Raw genomic sequence first — 16,333 nt, 5'->3', positions numbered from 1 at the left:
CTGTTGGAAGATGTAAGGTGATGTCAGACATGTGGGCTGGACCATTTTCCATCCTGAGTGTGTGTGAGTGTGTGTGGTGAGCGACCTTCACACTGGCAGGTGGCATGTCTGTGGTGTCTGGGCGTGACGAAGCTGAGGCGCGCCGTGCTGTAGGTAGACATGGACGTCCTGTCCAGCGAGACCACCTCGTCGCAGAAACGCAGCGGGCAGTCCATGCCCGAGCAAAGCTTCTGAGCCACCCGCACGATGCGCACCCCCGTCATCTCCTCGATGACGCTCGCCGACGAGTTCAGCTTGCGGAAGACCACCTGGAGGAGAACGTTAAAAGAACACAATGGGATAAAAAAATTTTGATTTTTTTGCGTGAAAAACTAGAAAGAAAATCTTGCCTGATCTCTTATCAAAAAAAAAAAAAATTCCTTATAAATAAATGTCCCTCTCACCTCCTGAGACTGGTAGGGGCTTCCGGATCTTTCCAGCGCCAGCAGGACATCGAGGTCTCCCTGCTCGGACGGCTGCAGGCTGACCAGCTGCACGTCGCTCCTCCTCACGCCGGCGATGTTCCTCAGCGCCCTCTGGAAATTGCGCCAGTAGTCTCCGATGAACTCCTCGGGGGTGATGCTGGCGAAGCGCACGGCGATAGAGTTCTCCAGCGCCTGGCGGGCCACCTGCCGCACGTGAACGTTGACGTCGGCGGCCGCGGTGAAGCGCCCGTCGGTCACCGTCACGTTGAGCGGGTAGTGGCCGGCGTCCAGCGGCCGCAGGGCGATCACTTTCCCGTCCGACGCCGACACGGAGAAGGATTGCGAGGACGCGGCGGAGGAAGGGGCCAGGCTGTACGTCAGCGTGTCGTAGACGTCCTGATCGGTGGCGTGGATCTTGCCCAGGACGCCGCCTGCGTATTCCTCGCCGGCCGTGGACACAAAAACGTCGAGCGGGAGGATGGCGGGCGGGTAAACGCTTTCCTCGATGATGCGGATGCTGATGTAGGCACTTGAGGAGAGCGCCGGTTTGCCGCTGTCGGACACCTGGAAGTCAAACGCGGCGGCGTTCAGAAACAAAGTGACGTGCTCATTTTGTTTATCAGAAGGAATTTGAGATTTGCAACCACTTGCAATCATAAGATTTTTAAGTCTTTTGAAAAATCGATTGACGATTTAGAGCCTTTTGGGACTTCTCGAGGATCAACAGGCACCCTGTAAAATATTTTCTTTACATCCAGCAGATGGCACTGTTGGCATTCATGAGGCACTGGAGCGCACAAACACACACAGATGGTCAAACAGCACAGTTGGAAGGAAAATTGCTGACTCCACCGCAATGTCCGAAGAAACATCACACCTCCGTTTCATCATTCTATCTTCTCATTCTGTCCCTTAGCACACAACTCCGCCCACTCATGGCACTTGGAGACGTTGGCTTTTACCGTGGACCCTCACAACATGATCACAGATGGAAATGCAAAGCAAAAAAAACTAGAAACAGTAAAGAGGAGTCAACACAGAGTGAAGACAAACGAGTCGGCGTATCTGACCTGTGCTTGAAGCAGGTAGTGTTCCTTCACGTTCTTGTTGAGCGGCCCCGACAAGAGCAGGGCGCCGTTCGGGTCGATGCGGAAGACGTCGCCTGTGTTGCCGCCGGCGATGGAGAAAATGAAGGGCGGCCCGTTGTGGGAGGCGTCCCGGTCGGACACCAGGAGCTGCAGAACGCTGCTGTCCTGAACTTGGTTCTCCTGTGGGACCGACAACAACAGATGAGAACAATCTTGATGTGGGAACAAAACAATTGCTTTTTAAAACAACCACATAGCAAATCACGTTGTCAAAAAACAGATTTTAAATATATTCATATTACCTGGATAATGAGGCTGTAGTTAGCCTGGGAGAAGAGCGGCGGGTTGTCGTTGACGTCGGAGATGTCCACGTTGACCACGGCACTGGCGGACAGCGGCGGCGTGCCGTTGTCCACGACTAGCACCGTCAGCGTGTAGCCCGACATCTGGAGGAAAAGTAGATCCGCACACATCAAGAACAATCTAGAATGTAATAAGACTCTTCAAAAAGAATATTTACCTGCTCCCGGTCCAGCTGGCGGGCCACTTTGAGCTCGCCTCGAATGGGGTCGATGATGAAAGGGCTGCCGCTGTTGCCGTCCACGATGGCGTAGCGCACGCGGTTGTACGACGGCCCGTCCGCGTCCTCGGCCACCACCTGAGGGTCACACGGAAGCACATTGCTCAGAAAATAGAATTTCCAGTCAAATAGTGTCGTGGTTTGTCCCTCACCGTCAAGACTGTCCTGCCCAGCTCGGCGTCCTCGCCGACGACAGCGGCGTAGACGCGCTGGCTGAAGACGGGCGCGTTGTCGTTGACGTCCGTCACGTTGATGTTGACGGTGGCCATGTCGCTGAGGGGCGGAGAGCCTCCGTCGGTGGCCTCCACCGTGATGTAGTACTCGTGAGACGTCTCGTAGTCCAGCGGCGCGATCACAAAGATGTCGCCTGAACAACGCAAAAAGATTACATCGGATTGACGTCCGCCTGTCAATCAAAGCGAGTCACATCATTCCAAGACCGACATTCCAAAAATTCTTGTCATGGGAAGTATTATTTTTCCCATTCCACAAACTCTTTTATTCAAATTAATTTTGTAAATTTGATCAATGTATTAATTCATTGATTATCTTATTTTGTAGCATCTCATTTTTCTAGGCACTGAAAGGATTCATTTCATCTTCAGCAAAAACTGATCTTGAAATACTTCCTGTTTTCACTCTTAAAATTTACATACAGTACAATGGTAGTGTGCCACCACCTAGAGGCTGACACTGGAATTACACCCAAAAGTATAACCAAAAAGAGTTTTCATTCGCAAAATAGCGGGACAGGCTTTTCCTGGGTTGGTCCCATACCTGTGCTCGGGTCCACGCTGAACACCCCGTGCTCGTTTCCGCTGACGATGCTGTATCCAATCTCCCCGTTGGCATCCGCGTCCCGACTGGCGGCCTGTACCCTGAGCACTTGTCCGCCCACGGCCGCGTCCTCGGGTACGGCGGCCGCGTACTCGCGCCGCTCAAACACGGGCGGGTTGTCGTTGATGTCGAGCACGGAGACCAGAACGCGGCATGTCGCCCACAGGCGTGGCGAGCCCCGATCGGAGGCGCGGGCCTCCAGCTCGTACAGGGCCCGCGTCTCGCGGTCCAGCGGCCGCTCCAGGCTGATGATTCCGCTCACTTCGTCTATGGAGAACCAACCGTCGCCGGAGCCCAGCAGCGAGTAGACCACGTCGCCATTGAGCCCTGGAAGTATTTCAACAATTATCCCAAAATTGACCGATATTTCATCTCTGCATTTGTCTGATCGGCCGGCGGGAGGCGAGTCGCTTACCGCTGTCGGCGTCGTCGGCTTGTAGCTTGGCCACGAAGGTTCCCGTCTCCGTGTTCTCGAAGACGGCGAAGGCGTACGGGTCGGCGGTGAACTCGGGAGCGTTGTCGTTGACGTCGCGCACGGCCACGTGCACGTCGGCCTCGCAGAAGCGCCCCCCGCCGTCCACCGCTCGCACTTTGAAGCGATGCTCGTCACGCTCCTCCCGGTCCAGGGGCTTCAGCGTCTTCAGCTCGCCTGAAAGATGACACGGTGTAATTACGATTACACAATGTGAAGCTTTTTTTCTAACAGTAAATTTGACAGAAAAATATGTGGCTTCACGAAGCACTGCTTGAGTATTTTATTTGGCCAATGAAAAAGCTTCCCTTGCCCGATTTGATTTATTACTATGATAATTCACGCTGGAGGGAACAAGGTCAGCTAATGTATGCATGGATCCAGCAAAAAAAAAAAAAAAAAGACATAATTATGTATTTTCCAGCACCATAGCGTGCAAAAAGCATCCAAAGCATGTAATTAAGTCAGACGGCCACACAAAAAAAGGATAAAAAGGAACATTAGTGCCTCTTAAAGCAGATTTTGCCCATCTTGTATGCTATAATTTATACATTAACGGCACCTTTATAACGACCCCCTTGGGCGCTCAAGTTAAATGCGGGGGACATAATGCCTTAGAGCCAGAATGTGCTCTCATGGGGGAAGAAAAAAAAATAAAAATACAGTAGCCTGATGGAGCGCGTGATGATTTAGGGACTCTTCCAGTCGGCATTATTTGCAGGCAACAAGTAGAACAGACATAAATTCAACCTAAGTGTGCAACTTGGGATTTTACTGCTGCTGTGGTTCTTGCCCTGAAGGGAAATAGTCTTGGATGGTTGCAAAAAAATAAATAAAAAAAAAACATATGTAACTGGCCACTAGGGTGTTTTGCTGGCCCTTGGCCCCATCACAACTGGCAGTTAGTTAAAAAACGTGTAGATAACATAGATAACATCATTTCAAAAATGAAATCAAAACAGCCCAGCACCACAAATTGGGTAGCGCTAAGCTAACATTTAGCATTTTTTTGTTTACACTGGCTGTTTGACTTTTTGAGCATGTTGAACTCCGCCCAAAATTGGAACAACGTCAACTCACCCGTCTCAGGGTCGATAAAGAAAAGTTCCGAGCCGGCTCCCTGGAGTTCGTAGGAGATTTGCGCGTTGGATCGGATATCGGCGTCGGTGGCTGAGACTTGCAGGATGAGTCTGCTGGCTGGCGAGTTCTCGGGAACGCTTTCACTGTACAGAGACTAAATGGGGAAGCCTAAGTCAAGACTCGGACTGGACCCCCGACGTGACGGGATTCGCTGTTGAATCGCCGTTACCTTATCACACACGGGGCTGTTGTCGTTGGCGTCCAACACTTTGACCTCAACCACAGCTTTGGTCGTGAAGATCCCGTCGCTGGCCGTGACGTTGAGCAGATAATAGTCGGTGGTCTCGCGGTCCAGAGGCTTCCTGACCGACACCTTCCATTCGTTCTGCACGTGCTCGATGGCAAACTGTCCCAGAGGGTCTCCGGCTGTTGGATGAAAGAAAATACGAGTTACATATGTACACAGACAACTAACAGAAGAAGAAAAAAAAATCGAACTGACCGGTAATGAAATAGTTGACTTGTCTGTTAATGTCCTCCGAGTCGTCGTCGGTGGTGCTGAGGATGGCGATGACGCCGCTGGGCAGAGGGTCGTCCTCGCTGACCGTGCCCTTGTAGACCTCGGCCGTGAAGCGGGGCGGGTTGTCGTTGACGTCGGCCACTGTCACCTCCACCCGCGTGCCCGTCGCGTGTTGGACTTTGTCGCCCTGATCGGTGGCGACGACGGCCACCGAGTACTCGCTGCGCTTTTCGCGGTCCAGCTCCTTGAGGGTGCTCAACCAACCACTTTCGGCATTGATGGCAAAGAGCTCGGCGATGTCCTGGGAGTTGAGCTTAGCGTCCAGGCTGTACAGAACCAGGCCATTGGTACCTGAGTCCAGGTCGCTGGCTTTGACTTGGACCACCTGCGCTCCGCCAGGGAGGTTCTCCACCACCACCGCCTGGTAAGGGTCCGATTCAAAGACCGGCTGGTTGTCGTTGAGATCTTTCACTTGGATGTTGACGCTGACGGAAGCGGCGACGTCGTAGCCGTTGTGCTGAGCTTGTGCCCGCAAGGTGAGCTGGTACCATTTGGTGGTCTCGTGGTCCAGGCTCTTCTGGAGTTTCAGGGCGCCGGTGTCCCTGTCCACGACGAAGACCTCGTTCTCGTTGCTCTCTGGAGTGTTGCCGTTGATGAGGCTGTACGCAAGCGGCTGTTCGCTTTCGGCCCGAAGCACGTCGATCTCCGTGCCGATGGGAAGGTCCTCGGCCACGGTGTAGCGGTATTGAGGCTCGGCGAACTTGGGGATGGGCGTCTCAGGCGCAACAATCTGGATGTAAACCTGCACCACTGAATGTTTCGGCGGGTTTCCGGTGTCTTTGGCCCGGACGAAAAACGCATAGAGCTCGCCCTCGAGACCAATCAGGCTTTCTTTGGTCACGATGACCCCGGACGTTGGGTGAATTTCAAAGTTCTCCGCCACGTTCTCCACGTCGGCTTCGATGGAGTACTCCACGTCGGCGTTGCTTCCCTCGTCGACGTCAGAGGCGGCGATCTTCACCACCGATGCGCCCCTCGGGGCGTCCGACGCGATGGTGACTTTGTACTCGGCCGCCCTGAACTGCGGCGCGTTGTCGTTGACGTCGGTGAGGACCACGTTGACGGTACAAAAGCCCACCTTACCGCCACCATCTCTGGCTTCCAAAGAGATGGGAATGACCTTCTCCACGCTGCTGTCGCGGTCCAGGCTCTCCAAGGTGAAGACGTCGCCGTTTTCGTTGACGGTGAATTTGTCCTTGGCGACGCTGTTGACGATGCGGTACGTGATTTGCCCGTAGATGCCTTCGTCGTCGTCCGTCGCTTTGGCCTCGGCTACCAAAGTGCCGGCGGGGGAGTTTTCCACCAACTCCACCGCGTATTCCAACCGAGTGAAGGCGGGGATGTGGAAGTTGGCGCCGATGACGGCGACGTCCACCGGGGCCGAGCTCCGATAAACGCCGTCCGACACGGACACGTTGAGGTGGTAGCGCGGCTGCATTTGCGGCCGGCGGTGGTTGGAAATGACGATGGCGCCGCTTTTCTTATCAATGGCGAAAGTCTGGTCCTCGTTCCCCGAGACAATCGCAAACTCCAGCTTGTCCGCGTCGGAGCTATCGGCGTCCGAGGCTTGGACTTGGGTGACAAAGTGTCCGCGTGAGGCCAACTCGCTGACGGCCGCCTTGTAGGCCGGCTCGGCGAAAACGGGGGCGTTGTCGTTCAGGTCCGTGACGTCGACAGTCACCACAACGTCGCTGAAGAGGGCGGGGACTCCTCCGTCCGTGGCGCGGACTCTCAGTCGGTGCTGCGGGCTCTCCTCGTGATCCAGTACTCGCGCCGTGGAGATGAGTCCCGTGTCGCGATCGACAGCAAACAAATTTGAGCTTTTCCCCTTCTCCTCCACCAACTGGAAGAAGATTTCCTGATTGTGGTCCGTGTCGAAATCAGTGGCCTCGACTTGCAGGACAGACGTACCGATAGCCGACGCCTCCGAGATGGCGGCGTAGTAGGAATTCGACAGAAAGACGGGCGAGTTGTCATTGACGTCTTCCAGGATGATGTCCACGAATACATCCGAGTGCACACCGGTCAGCGAGTCGGTGGCCCTGACGTTCAATTTATAGGCTGGGTGCGTCTCAAAATCCAGAGGCTGAGCCACGTGAAGGACCCCCGTGTTGAAGTCAATGGAGAACTGCTTGAAGGGGTCCCCCTCGGAGATGGTATAAACAATACGAGGCCCCTCGGAGTCGCTGGCCTGGACGTGGAGAACGGGCGTGTGCACCTGGACATTCTCGGGGATTTCCACGGTGTAGAAGGCTTTCTCAAAAACGGGGACGGCTCGGTTCACCACGGTAATGGGAACTTCCGTTTCCGCCGACAATGGCGGATCGCCGCCGTCTGTCGCCACGACGACCACGACAAAGTCGGCGTTAAGCGATTCTTTCTCCAGCGTCTTCTTGATGGTGATTTCTCCCGTGGGCATGATGTCAAAGTGCTCCTGAGGCTCTTTGAGTTTGTAGTGTATTTGCGCATTGCGACCGTGGTCCTTGTCCACCGCTGTGACCTGTCGCACCAGTTGTCCTTCCTCGGCGTCCATCTGCACCACGGCGGCGTAGGGGAGGTTGACAAAGACAGGCGCGTTGTCATTGGCGTCCTCCACCGTCACCGTCAAAACAACATGGGCGGCGTCTTCGGATGGCTCCTCCTTGGTCACCTCGACCACGACGTCAAACGTGTCCTGCTTCTCACGATCGAACGGGATCCCGGTGGTGGCGACCACCCCCGACGTCCGTCCGATTTCAAAACGCTTGTCGGGATTTAGGATTTTGTAGAACAGAGGCTCGTTGACTTGGTTACCGACAGCGGCGATGACTTCCAACGTTCTCTTCTCTGACAAGTTCTCTGGGACCGAAGCTCTGTAGGACTCTCTGGTGAACTTCACCTTGCTCTCTTTGTTCTCCTTCAAGTGGATCTTGACGGCGGCGACGTTGGCAAATCTCCCGTCCGAAACCCTGACCTTGAGCTCGTAGCGGCTCCTCAGCTGGGTGACATTCTGGATGGAGATCACGCCGGTGTTTGCGTCTACTCTGAACTTGTCGCCGATGTTGCCTTCGGAAATGGAAAACAGAAGTTTGGCATTGGGTCCCGAGTCCAAGTCGGTGGCGTTGACTCGGACCACTTCCACGCCTCTGTAAGTCGGCACCACCACGGTGGCCTCGTAGACGTCCCGGCTGAAAAGCGGCGGGCAGTCGTTGACGTCGATGACCTCGATGGTCACGTTGGCCGCCGTCTCTGCGAAGAGCCGAGGTACGCCCAGATCGTGGACCTGCACCGTAAAGCGATAAAGGCTCCTCTGCTCACGATCCAAAGCGGTTGTGATCCTGACGGCGCCGGTGCTGGAGTCAACGGCAAAGTAATTGAGGGCGAAGGGTTCCACGATCTGATAGACCAACATGGCGTTGCGGTCGCTGTCGGCGTCCGAGGCACGGATGACGAAGGGAGCGTTTTCTCGAGTGAGAACCACGCTGTTGACGGCAGCAGACTCGCTGACCACGCCTTGGAACTCCGGCTGGAGGAAACGGGGGGCGTTGTCGTTCTCGTCCTTCAGATGAATCACCAGAGTGGTATTGCTGGCGAGTCCGGCCATGTTGGTGCCCTGGACCAGGAGCTTGTACTGCGGGGTCACCTCGTAGTCCAGCTCTTTCTGCGTGACCACCACGCCCGAATTAGGGTTGATGTCAAAGGCGTTGTCGGTGTTGCCGCTTTTGATTTGGTAGAAAACCGACGACTGGCTGACGGCTTCCAGCGAGCTCACGAAGCTCCCCGGAGCGGCCGCCTCGCTGATGTCGGCGGAGAAGGCCTTCTCGGAGAACCTGGGGGCAGCGTTGTCCGAGACGGTCACGGCGATGTGGACGACGGCGGTGGTGGACAGCGCCGTGGCACCGCCGTCGGTCGCCTTGACGGTCAGCTCGAAGCGGGTCTTGCCACTTCGACCGAGTTCTTTGGCCACTGTGATCGTGCCCAAGACGGGATCCACGGCAAAGGAATTTGCCACATTTCCTGTCGAGACAAATGAGATGATTTGATTTGCCGTAGTGAGGTATTGATGGAATGGAGCAAAACGGTCATAAAGCATCAAAAGTCATGTGGGTTCAAACAAAAGCCACGTGTTTAAAAAAGCTCATTAGAGCAGAAAAGTATGCGGGCAATTCCGGGGGTCGACCACATGGCTGACATATTTGGAAACTCCAGACAAAGCCGCTGACGTGTTCCTGAAGATTCCAACAAACATCCAGTAGGCTGACTCATGACTTCATTTGTGGTACATTACAATGAAAGCTTTCATTTAGTCCAAATGCCTCAAGTCCAACATTTTTTTTTTTTTTTTCACCATAATTGGGGTGAAAAGCCCTCGCTGAAGTTTAAAAGTCAGCATATCGGCGTAACTGCTTTGACCTCATTTTAGCTGGAATTAATCTATTAGCTCGGCTCTGTGTTGGAAAATGTCTTTTTAGCTTAGTTTCACTTTTTCCAGGCTGCTAATATGCTCTAATTGCTAAATGCTAATGTTGCTAATGTGCTTTTTCCTTTTGATTTCCTACCTGACTCGATGCTGTAGACGACCTCGGCGTTGTGACCTTTGTCTTTGTCCAGAGCCGTGACCTGCAGCACGGCCGAGCCGACGGCGGCGGACTCGAACACGCGGCCCGAGTAGGGCGTGCCGACAAACCACGGCGCGTTGTCATTGGCGTCTTCCACGTTGACCACCACACGCACCAGGTTGCGTTTCACTGGGATGTCCTGGTCGCGTACCTGCCAAGGAACATCGAATAATATAAATGAAGTCATTCGGATAACAAGGATGGTGCAAAACTTATAAACCGACATCACGCGCACTCACCATCACTGTGAGGACGTGGCTGCGCATGGTCTCGTGATCCAGAGGTTCGGCGGTGTACAGCGTGCCCGTGCCCGGATCCAACTTGAACTTCTTCAAGCTGAAGGGGTCGGTGCTGCTCAGCAGGGTAAAGGTCAACTTGTTCTTTTCGTCCTGGTCCGTGGCGTCCACGCGGAGCACTTCGCTTCCCACCGGCACGTCCTCGGGCACGCTGACTTCGTACTTGGCGCGGGAGAACTCGGGCCGGTGGTTGTTGGTATCGATGACGCGGATGAGCACCTGTTGGTGAAGACCGAGTTTTTGTCATTAGCGATCCCTCGATAACGGTCGCGTGACGTTTCGGTTTTTATTCCAAATATCAACCTCATCTGTTACCATTTTACCATGTCAAAATGATGAACTGGGAAATGTTTTCAACAAAAATGTGACAGCGACGATGAATTGGAATAGATGAAAGTCCTTCCGCAAAGTCAAATCTGTGCCCCAAATGTCCATACATGTTCCTCTCTGCCTTTGATCAGCAGAAAAAAAAAAGGAAAAAAACCCAATGCCGCTTTTGTGTACTCCAAACATCATCCACCAAGCTGTAAAATTCCACCGGGAGAGTGTTTTATCAACACCAGCCACTCGTCTGCTGGACTTCCGACAGAGGATTACGGAGAGCTGCTGGAATGCCATCTCCGCTTCACAGCGAACGTCGCCAAACATGGGGAACAAAAGGATCAGGGCCGATTAGACACCTGCATACCAGACACCAGGGGGTGATATCCCTTAAGGAGGTGAAAATAAATAAGACAAAAGCTGTGCAGCTCCACTCTTGAGGGTCGTAACGCTGTTTGCTGAGCTCTACGACACACACGGGCGGAACCTGAGAGGAGCGATAGCCCGTCGCCATGCTGGCAACGCGGCTCACCGGGCTCGCTCGTGTCGAGGGCCGCTACCGCTAATCGCAGACTGCCGTGGAATACCGAAGCTAGCGAGTCATCAAACTTCACCGGCATGATCAAGCTCCGCCCACACGCGATGCAGAAGATTCAAATCCCTGGCAATTCCGTCTCGCCCATCTGTCGAGTATCCGTGGTCCAAATCTGACCAAATCTCAGAATTAAATCTTTCAATGATGCTAAAATGTGCTTCCTTGGAATCATGAGACGTTTTTGTCCTGATTCATTCGCTACACAAATGTTACGTCGCCGAATAAATCTGGCGTTCACAGCGAAATTATATCCAAAACCGAATGGAGCTACCAAGCCAACGTTTGAACCAAAATGGCAGAATCTTTTTTTTTTTCAATTCATATTAGACACGTCTACCAAATGTCATGTTGCCGAGTGAATCGGGCTTTTCAAGAACCCTCTGGACGATGGGCTAGCGAGCCGCTACCTTAGGGAACCTTTCACATCACACTCTTGCCCAGAAGTGGCACTCAGGAATGGGGGGCCTCTGTTGCATGCTTGCGCCCTTAAGCAGCCATTCCAGGCATGTCTTCTCATGTCATGCCAGACATCAGAAAGCAGCAGATCCCTGATGTCTCACAACACACACAAACAAACACACACATGCTTCAAGTGACCCAATTACCATTTTGTTGGAATAGGTAACCATCACCATATGGAATCATCACTTCACTCAAAGCAGACGTCATCGACACGGGGACAAGTGATCACAAAACGGCAAACAACATTGCAAATGCTAAGGTTGTGCGCGTGTGCGTGATTGTGTGTGCATAGCTTCCTCCAGGGAACGCTGTGCAGAGGCGTGACTGTGACTGTGTGTGTACACATGACATATGGACGGGTTGGGAAAGGGGAAAAAAAACAAGCTGTGAGGGTGAAATGACAGAAATGGACGCGGGGAATAAAAGGTCGAATTTAGAAAGCATATGCTTGTGAGTGAAAGGTGCAAAGACAAAATGGCTGAGAAGAACAACGCTGCCAGGAATAGCAAGTGTTAGCATGTTAGCGTTTTGTTTGTTTTCAAAATGGCATTACGGCAAATCTTTATTGAACGAGTGTTAGTCATCACTCTCACTTTGGTACTTATTTATCTGCTTTAGTTATTTCTGTATATTGCTATATGCTAGTTAGAACATCAATTGCTATCATGCTAGCATCATTTGTAACATCCTCTTAGTGCTACTAAACTCGTCAATTTATTTTTATCACACTAACTATATATTAGCAAGCTAGAATGTTGTTAAATAAGATATTTTACACCCAAAATTATCATCAGTCTGTTGGAACTTTGTGTAGAGTACCATTCTCGCCTTATGTTAGCATGTCAACTGTTAGCATTTGCTCAATCCTCGGGTCCTTCCGACTTGAAACATGACAAAGGACTCTTAGGAAGGAAGATGGATTCAATGTGATGAAGTAACCTTTTGTGCAGAATTAGGAAGGGGCGGGGGTGTTTTGTGCCGATCTCGCCCCCAACTGGGACTGGCTTTGGAAAGACCGGGCCCCCCTGCCAGGTGGCAGGTTGCGGGCACTGGCAACGGGCACGCACACATGTTACCAAAACAGGATTAACACCATACTGCATACACTGCGTCATGAAAAGAGCCCGGTATATACGTGTAAGCATGTTATTAAAAGAAAAAAGTGAAGAAAAGCCAGAGAAAATAGGCCAACGTAGCGTGTCAGGCGTAGCTTCCACATGACTTTGATTGAAGACAAGATAATGGAGCAGAACTTTCACGAGGTCGCCTTTGCGATGCGTGTGATTGCCCACCCAGTCTAATTTGGAGACAAACTCGGCAAGACTGAATGAAAGGCAAACAAAACTTACATGTTGTCTGAGAATCGAGTTTGCGGCGACAACTCGTGATTTGGGGCTTACGTGTTCTCACACACATCTATTGAGGTCAGCCCGTCTAGTCGTCCCTCGGTCATTCACATTTCACAAATTTACATGTAATTTGCTCTTTAATTTCATTACCATGAGTCATTCTTCAAAATGACAAGAATGTAAGTTTGATATTCAATTCTGCCTGTAAAGAAACAAAAATGACAAGAATCGGTTCACCTTTGAGCGCAATTCATTGATGTTTGTCGCTTGTAAGATGGCAAGAAAAAGAAGTGGCGCACTAAATGAAAGGACGCGCTGCGGATGAGCGAGGGCGGCTCGGCTCGGCTCGGCTTCAACCGAGAAGAAGCGTGATGATGAAAGGCCGCATTCATAGCCAGCGACAACAAACGGATTCTTTCGCAACCAAGGACAAAGGGTGGCAACGGCGGAGCGTGGAAGACCCCACAAAACTAGCATGTCGCTACGTCGCTAAATCTCACAGACAAAGCGTGACCGTGAGAACGGCATCGCAAGAAAAACGCAGACACTTTTCTCCAAGCGTGAAGATGCACATTTGCATATTCATTTACAGTTACAAATTTCAAGCAAACAACTCCCGATGTCGTTTTTTCTTGGAAATAAAAGAAGCGCCGTTTGTGATAAGAATTTAAGTCGGTCATTCTCTTCTTGGAAATATTAATTGTTAAGCACAGATTTAGCAATGATTAAAAATCCTTCGTTGTGCACTTACAAGATTATTATTACATTCCCGTAAAAATAGACTCATTCATAATTTAAAAAAAAAACGTATATGCTAATTAACTATGCTAAAATATTGCTCAAAATGACTTTTATGATGGTGAAATTACAACTGCAGGAACGGATGAATTTTACTGACATTATTCCTCAAATTTCAGGAAAGGATTTATTTTTTTAATTGCCGCAGTATGCTAATTAGCATCGTTAAAACACGTCAGCCTTCATTAGCGCAAGTCTCATCTCACAGAATGGATTTGCACAACAATTAAATGACAAGCGATTAACCACTGCAGGCAAAATTTATTATCTACAAAATAGACAAAGCTAATTACCTATGCGCGAAACAGATCTAATTACCCGAGCTGACCGAATACGGCGGTCAAGTCAAAAAAGATTGGTTTCCTTACCTGTGTGCTAACCGTCCTGTTCCCGTCCGTGGCTTCCACCGTCAGGTTATAGTTGGACTTCTGCTCGGCATCCAGCGGCCTCGCCACGATAATGGTGCCGCTGGCCTTGCCCACGTCAAAGCGGCTGTCGTAGTTTCCGCCTGGGAGAAACAGGACCATCAAATAAAAGATGTAGTTTGTATGCTCACAACACTCAAAGGGGAGATAACTCAAGGGTCGGAGGTGGTGGAGTTTTGTACCAGATGTGTAAAAAAAAAAAATTGACATTTATTTACATGACAACTGCACTTTTAACTATTCATTTTGTTGCGATTTATTGATTGTGGTGCTGTGTCATTCCAAAGTGACACTGCCACCTACAGGCCTGGCATGCACATTGCAGTGTTTTCTTTTGGTTGTCATGTAAACGCGCCCAAGCTAAAAACAACATAAATAAAACACTCAACACAAAGGCGATAAGAACATACTGACAATGTGAAAATAAAAGGTAAACAATGTTCAAATCGAATGGAGGGTAAACGTGAGGCACGAAACGACACCGAGTTTGCCAGCAGCTACCTTCTGCTGTACAGTTGTGGTCGCAAGTCGTCTGAAGGACGTAAAACGTCTCAGTGTCCTCTATGTCGCCTTGAAAGCGTGACAACGCACCAGAGAGGGAAGAAAGAAAGAAAGAAAGAAATCACGGGATAGTGCTTGAGGAGGAGAAGGAAATGTGCCAGGAAAGTTCAATCCAAGTTTTTTGAGAGGTCATAAAATGGGACAAGTTAGCGCTACACTGAACAAAATCTGAGTTATTTTGTGGATTTCAAAACCGGGTTCCGTTGAAAGACTCAAATTAGTTGTCGGGTGAACTTTTGACAAACTTAAAATGCACTCTTCCCTTTAAAGGGGAACTGAATAGGACTTTTGGAAACTTTTCTTTTTTTTTTTTCATGCATACCGGTAACTTTCTGTTCTCTAAAAACGATCTGGTCCTAATCTAGGACTTTCTGTGGCTCTTCCAGTCTCTCTGCTGATGTCACAAGTCACATGACTAGACCAATACATTTGAATATCCGCAACATAAATGTGCGACGTGGGCTACCTGTGATCTCGAACCACACGGGAATGTCCGGCGCCTCGGTGGCCACGACGCCCACCATGTGCGCCACGGGGTCGCTCTCCATCACGGAAAAAGAAAAGGGCGACTCCTCGAAGACCAGCGGGGCGGCGTCGGCCGGAATCTCCGGCTTGGGGATCCACTCGATGTGGAGGCGACACGTGGACGACTTCTGAGGGCGCCCGTTGTCCACCGCTTTGATCTGACACGGTCAGGCAACGATAGCGCGTTAGCTTCTGCGTGCTCTTTTTTTATTACAACTAATTGATATGGGCGACACACACACAATCTCCATATTCATATCGATTTTTCGTCTTATGGAGAGAGTAAAGCGGGAAGGAGATTGTCAGCCAAGACAATCTTCCTTGCGCTGTCTCTCCCTCGGAGACTCTCACGGCGGGGGCGCCCGCCTCCGACTTTCAAAAACTCACCGTGAGGATGTCGTACTCCCCAGCCGACGAGAACTTCTTGGATGACACGGCTCCCGTCTTGGGTTCGATGAAGAACTTGCCGTGCTCGTCGCCCTCCTCCACGCTGTACGAGATCTCGGCGTTGGCGCCGTGGTCGCGATCGGAGGCCAAGACGCGGTACACGGGGTCTCTCCGGGCGGCGGGCCGCTCTTTCTCGGGGATCCGCTCGCGCTCGGGAAGCTTGATCTTGTAGAACTTCTCCAGGAAGAGCGGACGGTTGTCGTTCTCGTCCAGCACACGCACGATGACGCGCACCGTGGTGGATTTGGCCGGAATGCCGTGGTCGGAGATGGTGACCTGTTGGTAGAAATAATCGGAATAATATTTAATTCAGCGGAACTGTGATGGTTTTAAAAGCCTTTCCGTTGGGAAGGCTGAGAATTTTGGGAAGCGGTATCCATTCTGACTTTCACACAAAGAACAGATGTAGCTTTGTGTCATTATTGAGGCTTTTACTCAGGGAATGGAAAAAAAAAAAAAGTACTGCTGGCATGAGACGCCGCAAGTGCTCAACAAATGTCGCCGCCATTAAGAAGCACCTTCCAGCTACACACCATTTGCTAGCGTCATTTCAATTAGCCTGCTAATGTAGTTGTTTGGGGCGTCTGCAGATTTCTGCCAAAATGCACCATTGATACAAGACTTAAGAAGAATTGGTTGGCTAGTTCTATTAGCTGTTAGCGTGCAACACCGTGTTCATGGAGAATGTTGGGAATTAACCTGGGCTCATGTGATAAAGACAAGTTGTTAATTTAATGTTATTGTTTTTTTTTTTTATGAGAATTGAATATTTTAGTGCAGTATCAGACTCCAACCAGTAGATGGCAGTATTTTCAGTTGCGTGGTTAGCAAGCTAGCAAACTATAGTAGTAGTGT

The 16,333-nt window shown here is 51.0% G+C and overlaps 1 protein-coding gene across 3 annotated transcripts in view; it reads right to left on the bottom strand.

Moving 5' to 3' along the window:
• fat1a (FAT atypical cadherin 1a) overlaps positions 1–16,333 on the bottom strand; it is a 96,289-nt gene that overhangs the window by 6,798 nt on the left and 73,158 nt on the right. For 2 of the 3 annotated variants that reach the window (XM_049721217.1, XM_049721218.1), the window contains exons 6-21: positions 15,419–15,754; positions 14,973–15,189; positions 13,889–14,028; positions 9,939–10,214; positions 9,640–9,850; positions 5,024–9,097; positions 4,751–4,947; positions 4,522–4,675; positions 3,385–3,618; positions 2,910–3,296; positions 2,285–2,499; positions 2,073–2,210; positions 1,855–1,998; positions 1,535–1,732; positions 444–1,028; positions 86–308 (exon numbers count right to left, since the gene is read on the bottom strand). In XM_049721217.1, coding sequence (XP_049577174.1) covers positions 86–308; positions 444–1,028; positions 1,535–1,732; positions 1,855–1,998; positions 2,073–2,210; positions 2,285–2,499; positions 2,910–3,296; positions 3,385–3,618; positions 4,522–4,675; positions 4,751–4,947; positions 5,024–9,097; positions 9,640–9,850; positions 9,939–10,214; positions 13,889–14,028; positions 14,973–15,189; positions 15,419–15,754 — 7,729 coding nt within the window. Of the gene's footprint in view, positions 1–85; positions 309–443; positions 1,029–1,534; positions 1,733–1,854; positions 1,999–2,072; positions 2,211–2,284; positions 2,500–2,909; positions 3,297–3,384; positions 3,619–4,521; positions 4,676–4,750; positions 4,948–5,023; positions 9,098–9,639; positions 9,851–9,938; positions 10,215–13,888; positions 14,029–14,446; positions 14,516–14,972; positions 15,190–15,418; positions 15,755–16,333 lie in introns of all 3 variants that reach the window. The other variant, XM_049721216.1, reaches the window with a different exon arrangement.

The sequence above is a fragment of the Syngnathus scovelli genome, chromosome 5 (genome assembly GCF_024217435.2).
Source record: "Syngnathus scovelli strain Florida chromosome 5, RoL_Ssco_1.2, whole genome shotgun sequence".
Taxonomy (NCBI): Eukaryota; Metazoa; Chordata; class Actinopteri; order Syngnathiformes; family Syngnathidae; genus Syngnathus; species Syngnathus scovelli.
Note: the sequence above shows the minus strand (reverse complement) of the source record. Positions and strands in the feature narration are given on the sequence as shown.